The following is a 12,454-nucleotide window of genomic DNA, read 5'->3' as shown; positions in this document are numbered from 1 at the left end:
ATAAACTCTTTAGCCCTCAAAAGTCTTTGCTTGGAAGCAGTGTTGACCAAGCACACAATACGAGTGATACAAGTTTAACACAAAAGCCAGCCATTAACCTAGTAGACACAGAAGAGCAAAAGAAATGATCAGCATCAGAGCTGAGCCCATGGTGGCTCCAAATGACAACCAAACATGTTCCCAATCTGGGAAAACAGCAGTTGTATTTTGCTGTAAAGTCACACAAAGCTCACTGAATTGGGTACCTTTTCTCAAGTCGCAGCACTGACAATGGCTTTGAGCCTGAACCTGTCTGCCCTGTATGCCAGAAATGGATGTGATGCTAGGGAAACTCAGATGGCTTTGCAGTACTCCTAATCCAGTGCTTCTCCACATCCACACAGAAGGCACAAGACACAGGCTGAGTTATCCATGGGACAGTTTTATTTGTCTCCCTCCCCTGGCTGGCCACTCCTGTGAGCAGGAGAAATGTCCAGAGGTATACCCTGCCTGGATGCAGCCTGTGTCCACAAGTGGGAATGCTGACCAGGGCAGCTTGAGGCTCAACAACCTGAGCAGAAGTCCAGACTCAGCTCCATTTGATGTTCTTGTCCTCCTCGGTCATGGCTGGTACATCAGTGACAAGGCCAGTGCCAATGGTCTTGTTGCCATCCCTCAAGGTGAAACGTTGGCCTTTCTCTAAGATCATGGGCTGCCGCAAGATTAGACTAAGCTTGAGGTCCTCTCCAGGCATGGCAAGTTCCTAATAGAAGGAGAAGCGCAAGGCAATCAGGAAACTTTCACTGTGTACCTTAAACTACTGGCACCCTCGGGATCCAAACCGTGGGAAAACACAACAGGCTGAGGAATCTGGGAAGTTTCATCTAGCTGCTAGGTACAAGCAAACAGCATGGAAAAAGTAAAGGGACCATAATCGGGAATTTGGTATTACGCAGTTTTAGTCAACAGGATTTTCCGGAGCCCTTCATGTTTCATAAATCTAAATAAAACACATCTGTTTGAGACAGGATTTCGCTGTGTACCCCTCACTGATCTGGAACTAGCTCTGTATACTATACCAGCCTTGAACTCAAGAGATTCACATGCCTCTGCCTCCAAGTGGCTAAGATTAGTGTCATGGGCCACCACAGCCCAGTTCTATTCCATTTATATCCCCCCAGCCTCAACATACCTTCCCTGGAGGCAAGATGACTCGACAGGCCATGTCCCAGGTCAGGGAGAACATGACGGGCATGAAATGAGATACAAAGGGTTTGTGGCGACCACCCTCCTCCTTGCTGAGGATATAAACCTAGAGGAGAGAAGCAGTAAGGATGGAATGGCTTAGCTACAAGTCCTGCTTCTATGCAAGGGAAACTTGACTCAGCCCTGGAGCCCTTACCTGGGCCTCCACCTTCTGGTGGGGCTGGATGGAGCCTGGCTTGACCATGACCAAGCCACGCCTCAAATCTTCGCGCTTTAAGCCTCGGACCAGAGCACCCAGGTTATCCCCTGCCTCAGCCCTCTCCAGACTCTTGTGGAACATCTCAATGCCTACAAGGAAGAAGACAGGAGAGAAGAGAGTCTGAGGCAGAAAGAAGGTATAAGATCTACATGGGAAAAAGGATCATCCTGACCATGCCCTTGGATCTGAAATCTTCTCATACCTGTCACCACAGTGCGAATGTTCTTGTTATGTCCCAGCAACTCACACTCATCTCCTTTCTTCAAAATGCCACGCTCTAGTGTACCTGTCACCACTGTGCCCCGGCCTGGAAAGAAACAGGATGGGTTATCGGGCACCCAGGGTTATATGGCCCCTATGAGGAGGGGTGTAAGTGAGCGTGGGCCTTACCAGGAATAGAGTAAACTGACTCCACAGGGAGCAGAAAGGGCTTCTCCAGGTCCCGGGTGGGTACTGGGATGTAAGTGTCCACGGCATCCAGAAGCTTCTGCACTGACTTCACACCTAGCTCAGGGTCACGTTGCTGATGGAGACATGACAAGACCCTGAAACTTCTGTTCCCATCACAGGATGCTAAGTTTCCAAGCAAAGAGCAAAGTTCTACTCCGTCCTCTACCAACAGGAGCCCATGCCATGTTCACCTCAAGGGCACAGAGAGCCGAGCCTACGATGACTGGGGTTTCCTCTCCTTTATAGCCAAACTCGGTGAGCAGCTCCCGGATCTCCAGCTCGACTAACTCCACCATCTCTGAGTCCTGGACAGCGTCTGCCTTGTTCACATACACCACAACATGTTCTACCCCAATCTGCAGGCGAGAGAAGAGACTGAGCAACTCTCCTGAGCCATCCAACGTCTCACTGATGCCCATCCCACTCCGATCCCAGTACCTGTTTAGCTAGCAGTAAGTGCTCTCGGGTCTGGGGCATGGGGCCATCATTAGCTGCCACCACCAGGATGCAGCCATCCAGAGGGGCAGTGCCTGTGATCATATTCTGGGTGGAAGAGGAAGAAGGTCAGCTTAGTTAAAGGACAACATGCATCCTCTAACTAGAGGTAGCTGTGAAGATCCCCCATCTCTCTGCCATGTCCTCACCACCCACAGCCATGGCCACAAATCCTTGTTCTTATATTCAAACACCGCCACTATTTTATAACCTCCGCCCCTCACACCTCCACTGAAGCAGGTACTGGCTGTCCCCAGCAACCCTCACCTTAACATAATCTGCATGACCAGGGCAGTCTGTGTGGGCATAGTGTCGGGCAGCAGTGCTATACTCCACATGGGCTGCATTGATGGTGATGCCCCGAGCTCGCTCCTCTGGGGCATTGTCTATCTCCTCGTACTTCTTGAACTTAGCTCCACCTCCCTCGGCTAGAACTACCGGAGGAAGAGAACACACCTCTCAACTCAGGTTCAGAGCTACAGACAAGGCTGGGGCACACGCCTGAGTCCCTCCTACATAAACAATCTGGAAGGATAAATCTCTCTAAAATCTCAAGTAATTCTAGGAAAGATAACTTTGGAAGACAGTGAGCAACAAAATGGATTTCCTAAGGTGTCTGTCTGCTCGTCACAGACGCTTCCAATCCTTCGCTGACAGCATCTCTTACAGACCACTCCACACTGGATGGAAACCATTCACAGTTTCATTTTATGCTTCACAGAGATCTTCCTGCACAGGGAAACCTGTCTCCTGCATCTTCCAAACCACCCCTCGTCCGAAGTGTCTCTTGGCGCCAGGCTAAAGTTCAGCGGACTACGAGACATCCACCCTACTCCCTAGTTCTGGCCCTTCCCGCTGACAGGGCATTGCCGGACGCCCCCAAACCCAACCCAATCCTACTCACTTTTCGTGATAGCCGCAGTCAGGGTGGTCTTGCCATGGTCCACATGCCCGATGGTACCCACATTCACATGGGGCTTGTCGCGTACGTAAGTCTTCTTGGCCTCCACAGCTAGGCCGCGACACAAGAAGGGAGATGCCGGAGCCTTCAGCGGCCGCAGCCGACCTTGTAGAAATGGGGTCGGGCTGGCGCAGAGACCTGCGGGGAAAGGCACTTGGGAGTCAGGGAGTGGATCCGAACCCAGCTACCCTCCGCGCCCCTCGCGTCTCCGGGCTGCCTGCGTCCAATCCGCCCCCTCACCGCTGAAGCGGGGCGTCGCTCGCAATAGAGTGGCTGCCGCCATTGTGGTAGTACTCGGTGACCGGGACCGGGACCCAGGCACCCGGAGCCCGCGCGTGCAGGGAAGGACGGGCACTTGAGACTGCAGATCACTTCCGGCGGAAATGAGGGTCGGGACAGCAAGTTTGGGAATCTCTAGCAGACAGTTTCTATGGCCACGGCCACTGATATCCGGGCATGGAGCGGAAGAGGAGGTGTCTGGTGTCTCGAGGGGGATGATGGGGAATTTCCACAGTTCAGCCTGAGGGGGCCGCTTTAGGAGGAAAATGCGGAGCGCCCCAATGCATGAGCGCCCCCGAAGGCTTATGGGTGTTGTGGTTTCCAGGGCAGCGGGCTTGGGTTGGTTTGTGACAGGCATTAGCTCCGCCTGGGTTCGGTCCAGAGGGAAGATCTCCCAGCCTGTGAGACGCAAAATTAACTAGAGTCAGGGATGGAGTCCCGGGAAGTCCTTGGCCATTAAATAACCGCCCCCATATCTCTTGCTGTGCTTTCTAACATTCCTGTGCTTTCTAACATTTCGAAGTCAAACCCTCCTCCCCCAATAGTCCTTTGGACGCTTGACAAGCAGTTTCTTTCCTTTTTCTTCCTTCTTCCCTCCTTCCTTGCGAGACAAGGTCTCCTTGGCTGCCCTGGAACTCGCTATGTAGACCAGGCCGGTTTTCCAGTTCTGTCTCAGTGCTGGGATTAAAGGTGTGCATAGCCTTGTCCAGAGAAGTTTTTTTTACTATTAGTTACTCCCTTATTTTGTTCACGTGACATTGAAGATGCAGACCAGGAAGTGTCTAGTAACCTGCTGTGGTTGAATACCCAGCAAATGTTTGTTCCCTAATGAATAAGTGTTTTGTTTTGTTTTTGTTTTTTTAAAGATTTATTTATTATATTTAAGTACACTGTAGCTGTCTTCAGACACTCCAGAAGAGGGCGCCAAATTTGGTCACAGATGGTTGCGAGCCACCATGTGGTTGGTGGAATTTGAATTCAGGACCTTCAGAAGAGTAGTCAGTGTTCCTAACCACTGAGCAATCTCTCCAGCCCCATAATGAATAAGTGTAAGTGTAGTAATGACTTTTAACTGTCACATTCATCTTTTCACACAGCTTCAACTCTCACAAATAATAGAAGCTGAACTCTGACTTTCTTTCTAAAATTTACCCTATCAGCTTAATTGACAGTATCTTTTCCAAATGCTGTAGATTCCCTAATTCCATTCCTAGAGAGATATCTAGGCACAAATAAGCTACATCACATCTCTTCTAAAAATCAAGTGGAGCGAGATACAGGTACACACTTGTGATCCCAGCCCTTAAGACACTGCAGCAGGAAATCCAGTCCTAAATCCTGAGCACAGATTGAAACTCTGAAAAGGCAAAGATAAAGGACAACAAAGTGTTACTAGGATCTTGTGCTAGACCCCCTCAGTCTTTGTGATCTTTTTTTATCGAAAGAATCCAGGCTGGGCAGTGGTGGCCCACGCCTTTAATCCCAGCACTCAGGAGGCAGAGGCAGGTGGATTTCTGAGTTCAAGGTCAGCCTGGTCTACAAAGTGAGTTCCAGGACAGCCAGGGCTATACAGAGAAACCCTGTCTCAAAAAAAAAAAAGAAAAAAANAAAAAAAAAAAAAAGAAAGAAAAGAAAAGAAAAGAAAAGAAAAAGAGAGGAGCCGGGCCTGGTGGCGCACGCCTTTAATCCCAGTGCTCAGGAGGCAGAGGCAGGCAGATTTCTGAGTTCGAGGCCAGCCTGGTCTACATAGTGAGTTCCGGGACAGCCAGGGCTACACAGAGAAACCCTGTTTTGAAAAAACAACAGAAGGGTTTTTTTGTGTGTGTGCAGAATCATTGACATTTTTTGGAAGATGATCTTGAAATAGAATGGCCTTCCACCCCCCCACCCCAAACAATCTATTATTTAGCTCTGTGGTAGACACCGTTTGCAGCGTGGAAAGGTATTCTCAGCGTTTTGTAAGCAACTCCTTTACCTTCTCACTGGCTTAATACTGAACTGAAAGGTCTAAGGCAAAGCAGGAGAGTATAGGCTAGACTTCTGGGCAGAGCTAGGAACTCCGAGAGAGAACTCTGGGCGGGAGATTTGCTACCCAGTTTCATTACCCAGCCGCCGTGGAGGAGGAAGCAGGTACTGGTATGGAGGAGAGGTAATGGGCCACGTGGTAGAACATAGATTAGTATAAACGGGTTAATTTAAGATTTAATTTCATTTACGATCTAGTTGGGAACAAGCTCGCTAAATCCAAGCTTTTATAATTAATAAATGGTCTATGTGTCATTACTTGGGTGGCTGGCAGTTAGAGAGAGTCTGGTGATAATTGGTGCATTGAAAATGGAGCTAGAAGTCAGAGCTTAGAGCCTGCAAAAGTCGTGGATGGAAGGCTGGGAACAAGTACCTCCTGAAGCAAGGCGGTTTCCCAGTGACAGTCTCTGAAGCAGGCGCACGGTGGGAGTGGGAAATCCAGAAAGGCTACAGGCTGAGGGTGGTTCCCCTAAAAACCCCTGCTGAGCAGCAAAGCGGGCTGCCAGATAGAGAACAGGGCACTTCCCAGGCGCGGAGGGGGAGACTGAGCCATGGTCCAGCTAGAATAACTTCCCAGAGACTGCAGCCCAATTCAGGTCTGCGCATCCTGGTGCAGCTGCAGGCTCCACCTTCCTGGAGCTGAGGCGGGGCGGGCGCCCTTAGGAAAAGCCTGCAGCCACGAAGCATAGTCGGTTGGAGAGGCTTGTCCAGGGCTGGCACTAGGCGGAACCCGTAGGGTAACCCGCTAGACCGAGCCGAGGGGCGGAGCGGGCAATCAGTGCCGGGTGCTAGCTGAGCCGCAGAAGAGCACCAGGGCCAGCAAGCAGATATCCAAGTCCAGACTAAAAGGCTGAAGTCCCAGACTTCTGAAAGGGTGATGAATTAAATCCGAAAACAGTAAAAGGGAAAAGAAACTGAACAGAGACGGTCGTAGAAAGAAATACTGAGTTTGAATATAAAAAGTAAAGTCTCCGAAGGAAGAAGAAAGATAAATAAATAAAAATGTTCGGTAAATCTGTATAAAGTCTCCAAAGGAAAGAGAGAGAAAGGGAAATAAAGAAAAATGTTCTGTAAATGTGAATAGTCTCCAAAGAAAGGAGAGCAAAGGGGATACAAATAAAGATAGTTTGTAAATGTGCGTAAAAGCTAAAGTCTCTGAAGGAAGGAGAGAGTTAGTGATTAAGAAGAAATTATTTTAGCACTTGGCAGGCAGAGGCAGGCAGATTTCTGAGTTCAAGGCCAGCCTGGTCAACAAAGTGAGTTCCAGGACAGCCAGGGCTACACAGAGAAACCCTGTCTCGAAAAAAAAAACAAAGAAGAAGAAGAAGAAGAAGAAGAAGAAGAAGAAGAAGAAGAAGAAGAAGAAGAAGAAGAAGAAGAAGAAGAAGAAAAGAAATTGTTTTCTGTTTAAAATGGAGGTCACAATGGTAATGCCTTTGGATCCCATATAATTTTGTTTCGATTATCAGCACAGAAATAATTGTCAGTAGTGTTCACAATTTTATATATCCTCTTTAAGAAAGATCAGAATAAAACAGACCTAGATAAAGAGAGGAGTGGAAAATTGAATGCTAGATAGAACAGATAGAACAGAGAGATGGAATGATCCTTTGAACAAAACAACAAAACTTCAGAGGAGTCTAATCTGAAGTCTATACCGCCACCTTGTGACAAGAAAGCAGAATAGCAGCCCATAGAAATGTTAGATAAACTGAGTTAAGAAAACAGATTATATTTGATAATGACACCTTAGAGAAATATCACTAGATTATATGTTTCATTTTGTAGAGGTTGGAAAATTAAAGTATGTATATATGTTAATACATCATACAATTGATAACAACAGAAAAGGACCAGACACTGATGACGACAAGACAAGTAGCCCAGGCGGTCCAGCCTCCTCACAGGCTGCCTCAGAAGCTGTTCTCTCAAAAATCTGCATCCAGAACAACTTCAAAACGCCTAGCTATCTATGGTGGTCCAGGCTCACAGACTGTTCCAGCCAGGACTTCAGTTAATCCCTTCACTTTCTATCACACAGAGTCTAGACAGCAAATGATAGTTAGCTTTTCTAGGACTTGGCCAATACCTAAATTTTCTTAGCCCCCCTCCCAATAATGCTATTGCTTTCTGACCGCAGGAAACAATCTTTAGGAAAACAATACCCTCATTCATGAGATGTGGGATGTTGGCTTTTGGTCAATGGATGGATGATGGATGTTTGTTGTCATTTAAGGTGGGTTGGTCACAAATTGTCATGATGGTTGCTGGGATTTGAACTCAGGACCTTTGGAAAAGCAGTCAGTGCTCTTAACCACTGAGCCATCTCTTCAGCCCAAGCCCACTTTTATTTTATTTTATTTTGGTTTTTCAAGACAGAGTTTCTCTGTGTAGCCTTGGCTGTCCTGGAACTCACTTTGTAGAGCATGCTGGCTCTCAAACTCAGAAATCTGCCTGCCTCTGCCTCCCAAGTGTGCTGGGATTAAAGGCGTGTTCTACCATGCCTGGCAGCCCACTTTTTTTTTTTTTTTAAATCCCAACCCTCTTTCTTCATTCATTGAGACAAGGTCTCATTGTGTACTCCTGGCTGGCCTAGAACTCTTTTTGTAGATAGGATAGGCTGGCTTTGAACTCACAGAGATCTGTCTGCCTCTGCTTCCCAAGTGGTGGAGGATCACACCCAGCCCTAAGGACATTTTCGTATAGCTAGAGTACTGTGAGCATTTCCAGCCCTTGTCCTTCCCAGTCACCTCTGTTTCACTTCTAGTTCAAGCCATCAGCTCTATTTGTGCATCTTTGTATAATCTAGGACCCAGGAGACCAACACCAGCTATTTGTCTTTCTGAGAGTTAATTCACTTCTTTCCAGTTATAAGCATTTTCCTGAAAACAATATAACTTTGCTCTTTATGGCTAAACTCTTCATTGCTCACAGAGGCCAAAGGAGGGTTTCCAATCCACTGGAATTGGATGTATGGACTGTTGTGACCTGCCACGTGGAGGTCAGTGCTGGGAGTCACCAAGTCCTTTGGAAGAGCATCCCATGCCATCTCTCCAGCCCTCATCACATACACATTTTCTATGTTCGTGTGAGTTTTTCCATCACATGAGTGTGTAGCAGCCTTGGGGATCAGAAGAGGATGCCAGTCCTCCCGGAACTCTAGTTATAGAGCCCCAGTGTGGGGACTGGGGATTAAACCTGGGTCCATGGTGGTCAGCTGTCCCGCCCATAGTGCATTTCCTTTATCCATCCCTTTGTTGGTAGACACCAGGATTGTTGGTGCCATAACTGAACTTTCATGCATAGTCCTCCAGTGAACATGGATATGCAAGTATGTGCAGGTATCCTAAGAGTCTAGTTTACTTCTCATGGAACTAAAGTCATACATAGTTATGAACTATCCAATGTGGGTATTACTGATTTGGGATAGGGTCTTAATGTTAGCCTGGGCTGAATTTTTTTTTAAAGATTTATTTATTTATTATATGTAAGTACACTGTAGCTGTCTTCAGACACTCCAGAAGAGGACATCAGATCTTGTTACAGATGGTTNTGANCCACCATGTGGTTGCTGGGATTTGAACTCTGGACCTTTGGAAGAGCAGTCGGGTGCTCTTACCCACTGAGCCATCTCACCAGCCCCTGAATTTTTTTTTTTTTGAGACAGGGTTTCTCTGTGTAGTCCTGGCTGTCCTGGAACTCACTCTGTAGACTGGCCTCGAACTCAGAAATCTGCCTGCCTCTGCCTCCCAAGTGCTGGGATTAAAGCTATGTGCATCATAATTGACTGGGTTATTTATTTTTATGTGTGTGGGTTTTGCCTGTCTGTCTGTCTGTACTTCTGTACTATGTGTGTACCTCAGGCTCCAATAGGACAGAAGAGGATGTCACATTCTCTGGAACTGTATTTACAGACAGTTGGAGCTGCTACATGGGGGCTGGGAATTGAACCCAGCTCTTCTGGAAGAGCACCCAGTGCTCTCAACCACTGAGCCACCTCTCTGGCCCTCACTTATTGTTTTGTTTGTTTGTTTGTTTTTTCTTTTTTTTCTTTTTATTTTCTTTTTTTGTTCTCTGGCCCTCATTTTATTTATTTTAGAGAGATGGTCTCACTCTACAGTCTCAGCTGGCCTAAAAGTCACTATGTAGCCCAGGCTGGCCTCAAACTTACCTTGATCTTTCTGTATGAGCCTCTCAAGTGCTGGGATTACAGGTGTGAGCCATCATACCTGGCTCAAATATTATAACTCAGGCTATTTGAGAGCTAGGCCATAAAATAGGGACCCAGGAGTCGACACCTAAATACCTAAAGTTGAGCTGACAAGATGGCTCAGCTAGTAAAGGTGCCAACTGCCAAACTTGACAACTTAAGTTAATCCTCAAGGCCCACGTGGTGGAAGGAGAGAACTGACCTTCAGAGTTGTTCCCTGATGTCTATGGAACCTTGTGCTCAGACACACTAAGCAAATGGAACTTTAACACAGTGTTGAACACCTCTAATCTCCGCACTCGGAAGCCAGAGACAGCCAGATCTTTGTGAGTTCCAGTCTACATAGTGAGTTCTGGGCCAGATGTAGGACTCACTGTGTAGACCTTGTCTCAAAAACACAGGCATCTGTCTCTGCCTCTGCTGGCATTAAATATGTGTACCAGCACACGTGGCTATTTTATCTTTTAATATTTATTCTATGTGTGTGCCTGAGTGTATGTATGTAGAACTGGAATTATAGTTGATTATGAGCCACCTTGTATGTGCCAGGAATTGAACTCAAGTCTTCTGCAAGAAAAACAACTACTCTCAATTTTTGAGCCATCTTTCCAGCCCTATTTATTTATTTTCAAGACAGGGTCTTACTATGCATGCCTGGTTCACCCAGACATTTCTGGGTAGACCAGGTTGATCTTCAACCCACAGATATCTGACTGCCTCTGCTTCCAGAATGCTGGGATTAAACCTGTGTGCCACTATGCCTGGCTCTACTTTCTGAAGACAGGGGTTCTCACTCCATAGTCCAAGCTGGCCTAAAAGTCACTATGTAGCCCAGGCTGGCTTCAAACTCACTTCGCTCTTTGTACATCAGCCTCCTCAGTTCAAGGATAATAAGCATGAGCCATCTTGCTTAGCTCAGTATCTATTGCTCATGTATGCTACTGGAGGCTTCTGCCCTAAAAACACAAGCGCAGGCTGGAGAGGTGTCTCAGTGGTTAAGAGCACTGACTGCTCTTCCAGAGGTCCTGAGTTCAATTCCCAGCAACCACATGGTGGCTTACAACCATCTGTAATGGGGTCTGATGCCCTCTTCTGGTGTGTCTGAAGACAGTGACAGTGTACACACATACATGAAATTAAAAAAAAATTTTTTTAGCCGGGCATGGTGGCGCACGCCTTTGATCCCAGCACTCAGGAGGCAGAGGCAGACAGATTTCTGAATTCCAGGCCAGCCTGGTCTACAAAGTGAGTTCCAGGACAGCCAGGGCTACACAGAGCTGCTTGTGGACGTTGTACATCGTGGTGCGGAGCCTAGTGCGCACCACGATGTACAACGTCCACAAGCAGTTTTTTTTTTTTAAAGGGAAAATTTTTTTTTAAAGATTTATTTATTTATTATATGTAAGTACACTGTAGCTGTATTCAGACACTCCAGAAGAGGGCATCAGATCTTGTTANNGATGGTTNTGAGCCACCATGTGGTTGCTGGGATTTGAACTCNGGACNTTNNGAAGAGCAGTCGGGTGCTCTTACCCACTGAGCCATCTCACCAGCCCGTGTAGACATATCTTTTTTTTTTTTTTTAAAGATTTATTTATTTATTATATGTAAGTACACTGTAGCTGTNTTCAGACACTCCAGAAGAGGGCATCAGATCTTGTTATGGATGGTTATGAGCCACCATGTGGTTGCTGGGATTTGAACTCTGCACCTTCGGAAGAGCAGTCGGGTGCTCTTACCATCTGAGCCATCTCACCAGCCCAATATCAGACTATTTCAATCACTTCAAAAACTCTGAGTTCTGGGAAGTAGCTCAGTGGTAAAACATCCAACGTGTTCCTGGCCCTGGGTCTGATCCTAACTCTGACCCTGCCCCACTCCCAAAAGGCCGGACAGTTTACACAGAACATACTCAAACTTATCAACAGCCATTTGCCCTTTTTTTTTTTTAAAAAAAAAAAAAACAGATTTATTTATTATATGTATGTGAGTACACTGTTATTGTCTTCAGGCACAGCAGAAGAGGGCATTGGATCCCATTACAGATGGTTGTGAACCACCATGTGGTTGCTGGGAATTGAACTCAGGACCTCTGGAAGAGCAGTCAGTGCTCTTAACAACTGAGCCATCTCTCCAGCCTGCCATTTGCCCTTTTGTGCTCTTGAACTCTGTCTATCCAGGTTGATGACTAGGTAAGCTAGAGGGAGGGTGTGGGAAACAATTGCAGGGAAGGGATTCCTCCGTTTGCCTCTTCCTTTAAAATGGAAAAAGAGGTAGATGATCCTGGCAATGAAGACCTGACAAAGGAAACCCTGAGCTGATGCCCTGTGCTGTGTTACACGCTGGGTGAGTTAAGACTGGCTAAGCCACAGTTCTGGAGAGGGCTCAGTAGTTAGGAGCTCTTGGTACCCTTGCAGCAGACCATCTATATATAGAAACCACACAGATATGGAATGTAATTTTTTTTTTATCTTTTAAAAACAAAAGACTGGGAACAACAACAGGAACTAACTAGTACCCCCTGGGTTTGTGTTTCTAGCTGCATTTGTAGCAGAAGATGACCTAATCGGCCAACAGTGGGAATAGAGGC

The 12,454-nt window shown here is 46.9% G+C and overlaps 1 protein-coding gene across 2 annotated transcripts; it reads right to left on the bottom strand.

Moving 5' to 3' along the window:
- Nucleotides 1-408: 408 nt before the first annotated feature.
- On the bottom strand, nucleotides 409-3,733 carry Tufm (Tu translation elongation factor, mitochondrial). 2 transcript variants are annotated; one of them, XM_029540192.1, is made up of 10 exons: nucleotides 3,591-3,733; nucleotides 3,294-3,488; nucleotides 2,657-2,823; nucleotides 2,333-2,437; nucleotides 2,086-2,250; nucleotides 1,835-1,967; nucleotides 1,731-1,751; nucleotides 1,382-1,533; nucleotides 1,172-1,291; nucleotides 409-742 (listed from the first exon to the last, which is right to left on the bottom strand). In XM_029540192.1, exons 1-10 carry the CDS (start codon nucleotides 3,631-3,633, stop codon nucleotides 569-571), a joined length of 1,275 nt encoding a protein of 424 aa, XP_029396052.1. In that variant the 5' UTR covers nucleotides 3,634-3,733; the 3' UTR covers nucleotides 409-568. The 2 variants fall into 2 exon arrangements, with proteins under 2 accessions (XP_029396052.1, XP_021059755.1); XM_021204096.2 differs by having other exon boundaries at nucleotides 1,647-1,751; nucleotides 3,591-3,732.
- Nucleotides 3,734-12,454: the final 8,721 nt, after the last annotated feature.

The sequence above is a fragment of the Mus pahari genome, chromosome 1 (assembly GCF_900095145.1).
Source record: "Mus pahari chromosome 1, PAHARI_EIJ_v1.1, whole genome shotgun sequence".
In the NCBI taxonomy this organism is placed as follows: Eukaryota; Metazoa; Chordata; class Mammalia; order Rodentia; family Muridae; genus Mus; species Mus pahari.
The sequence above is the reverse complement of the archived record's forward strand: the minus strand, read 5'-3'. Positions and strand labels throughout refer to the sequence as shown.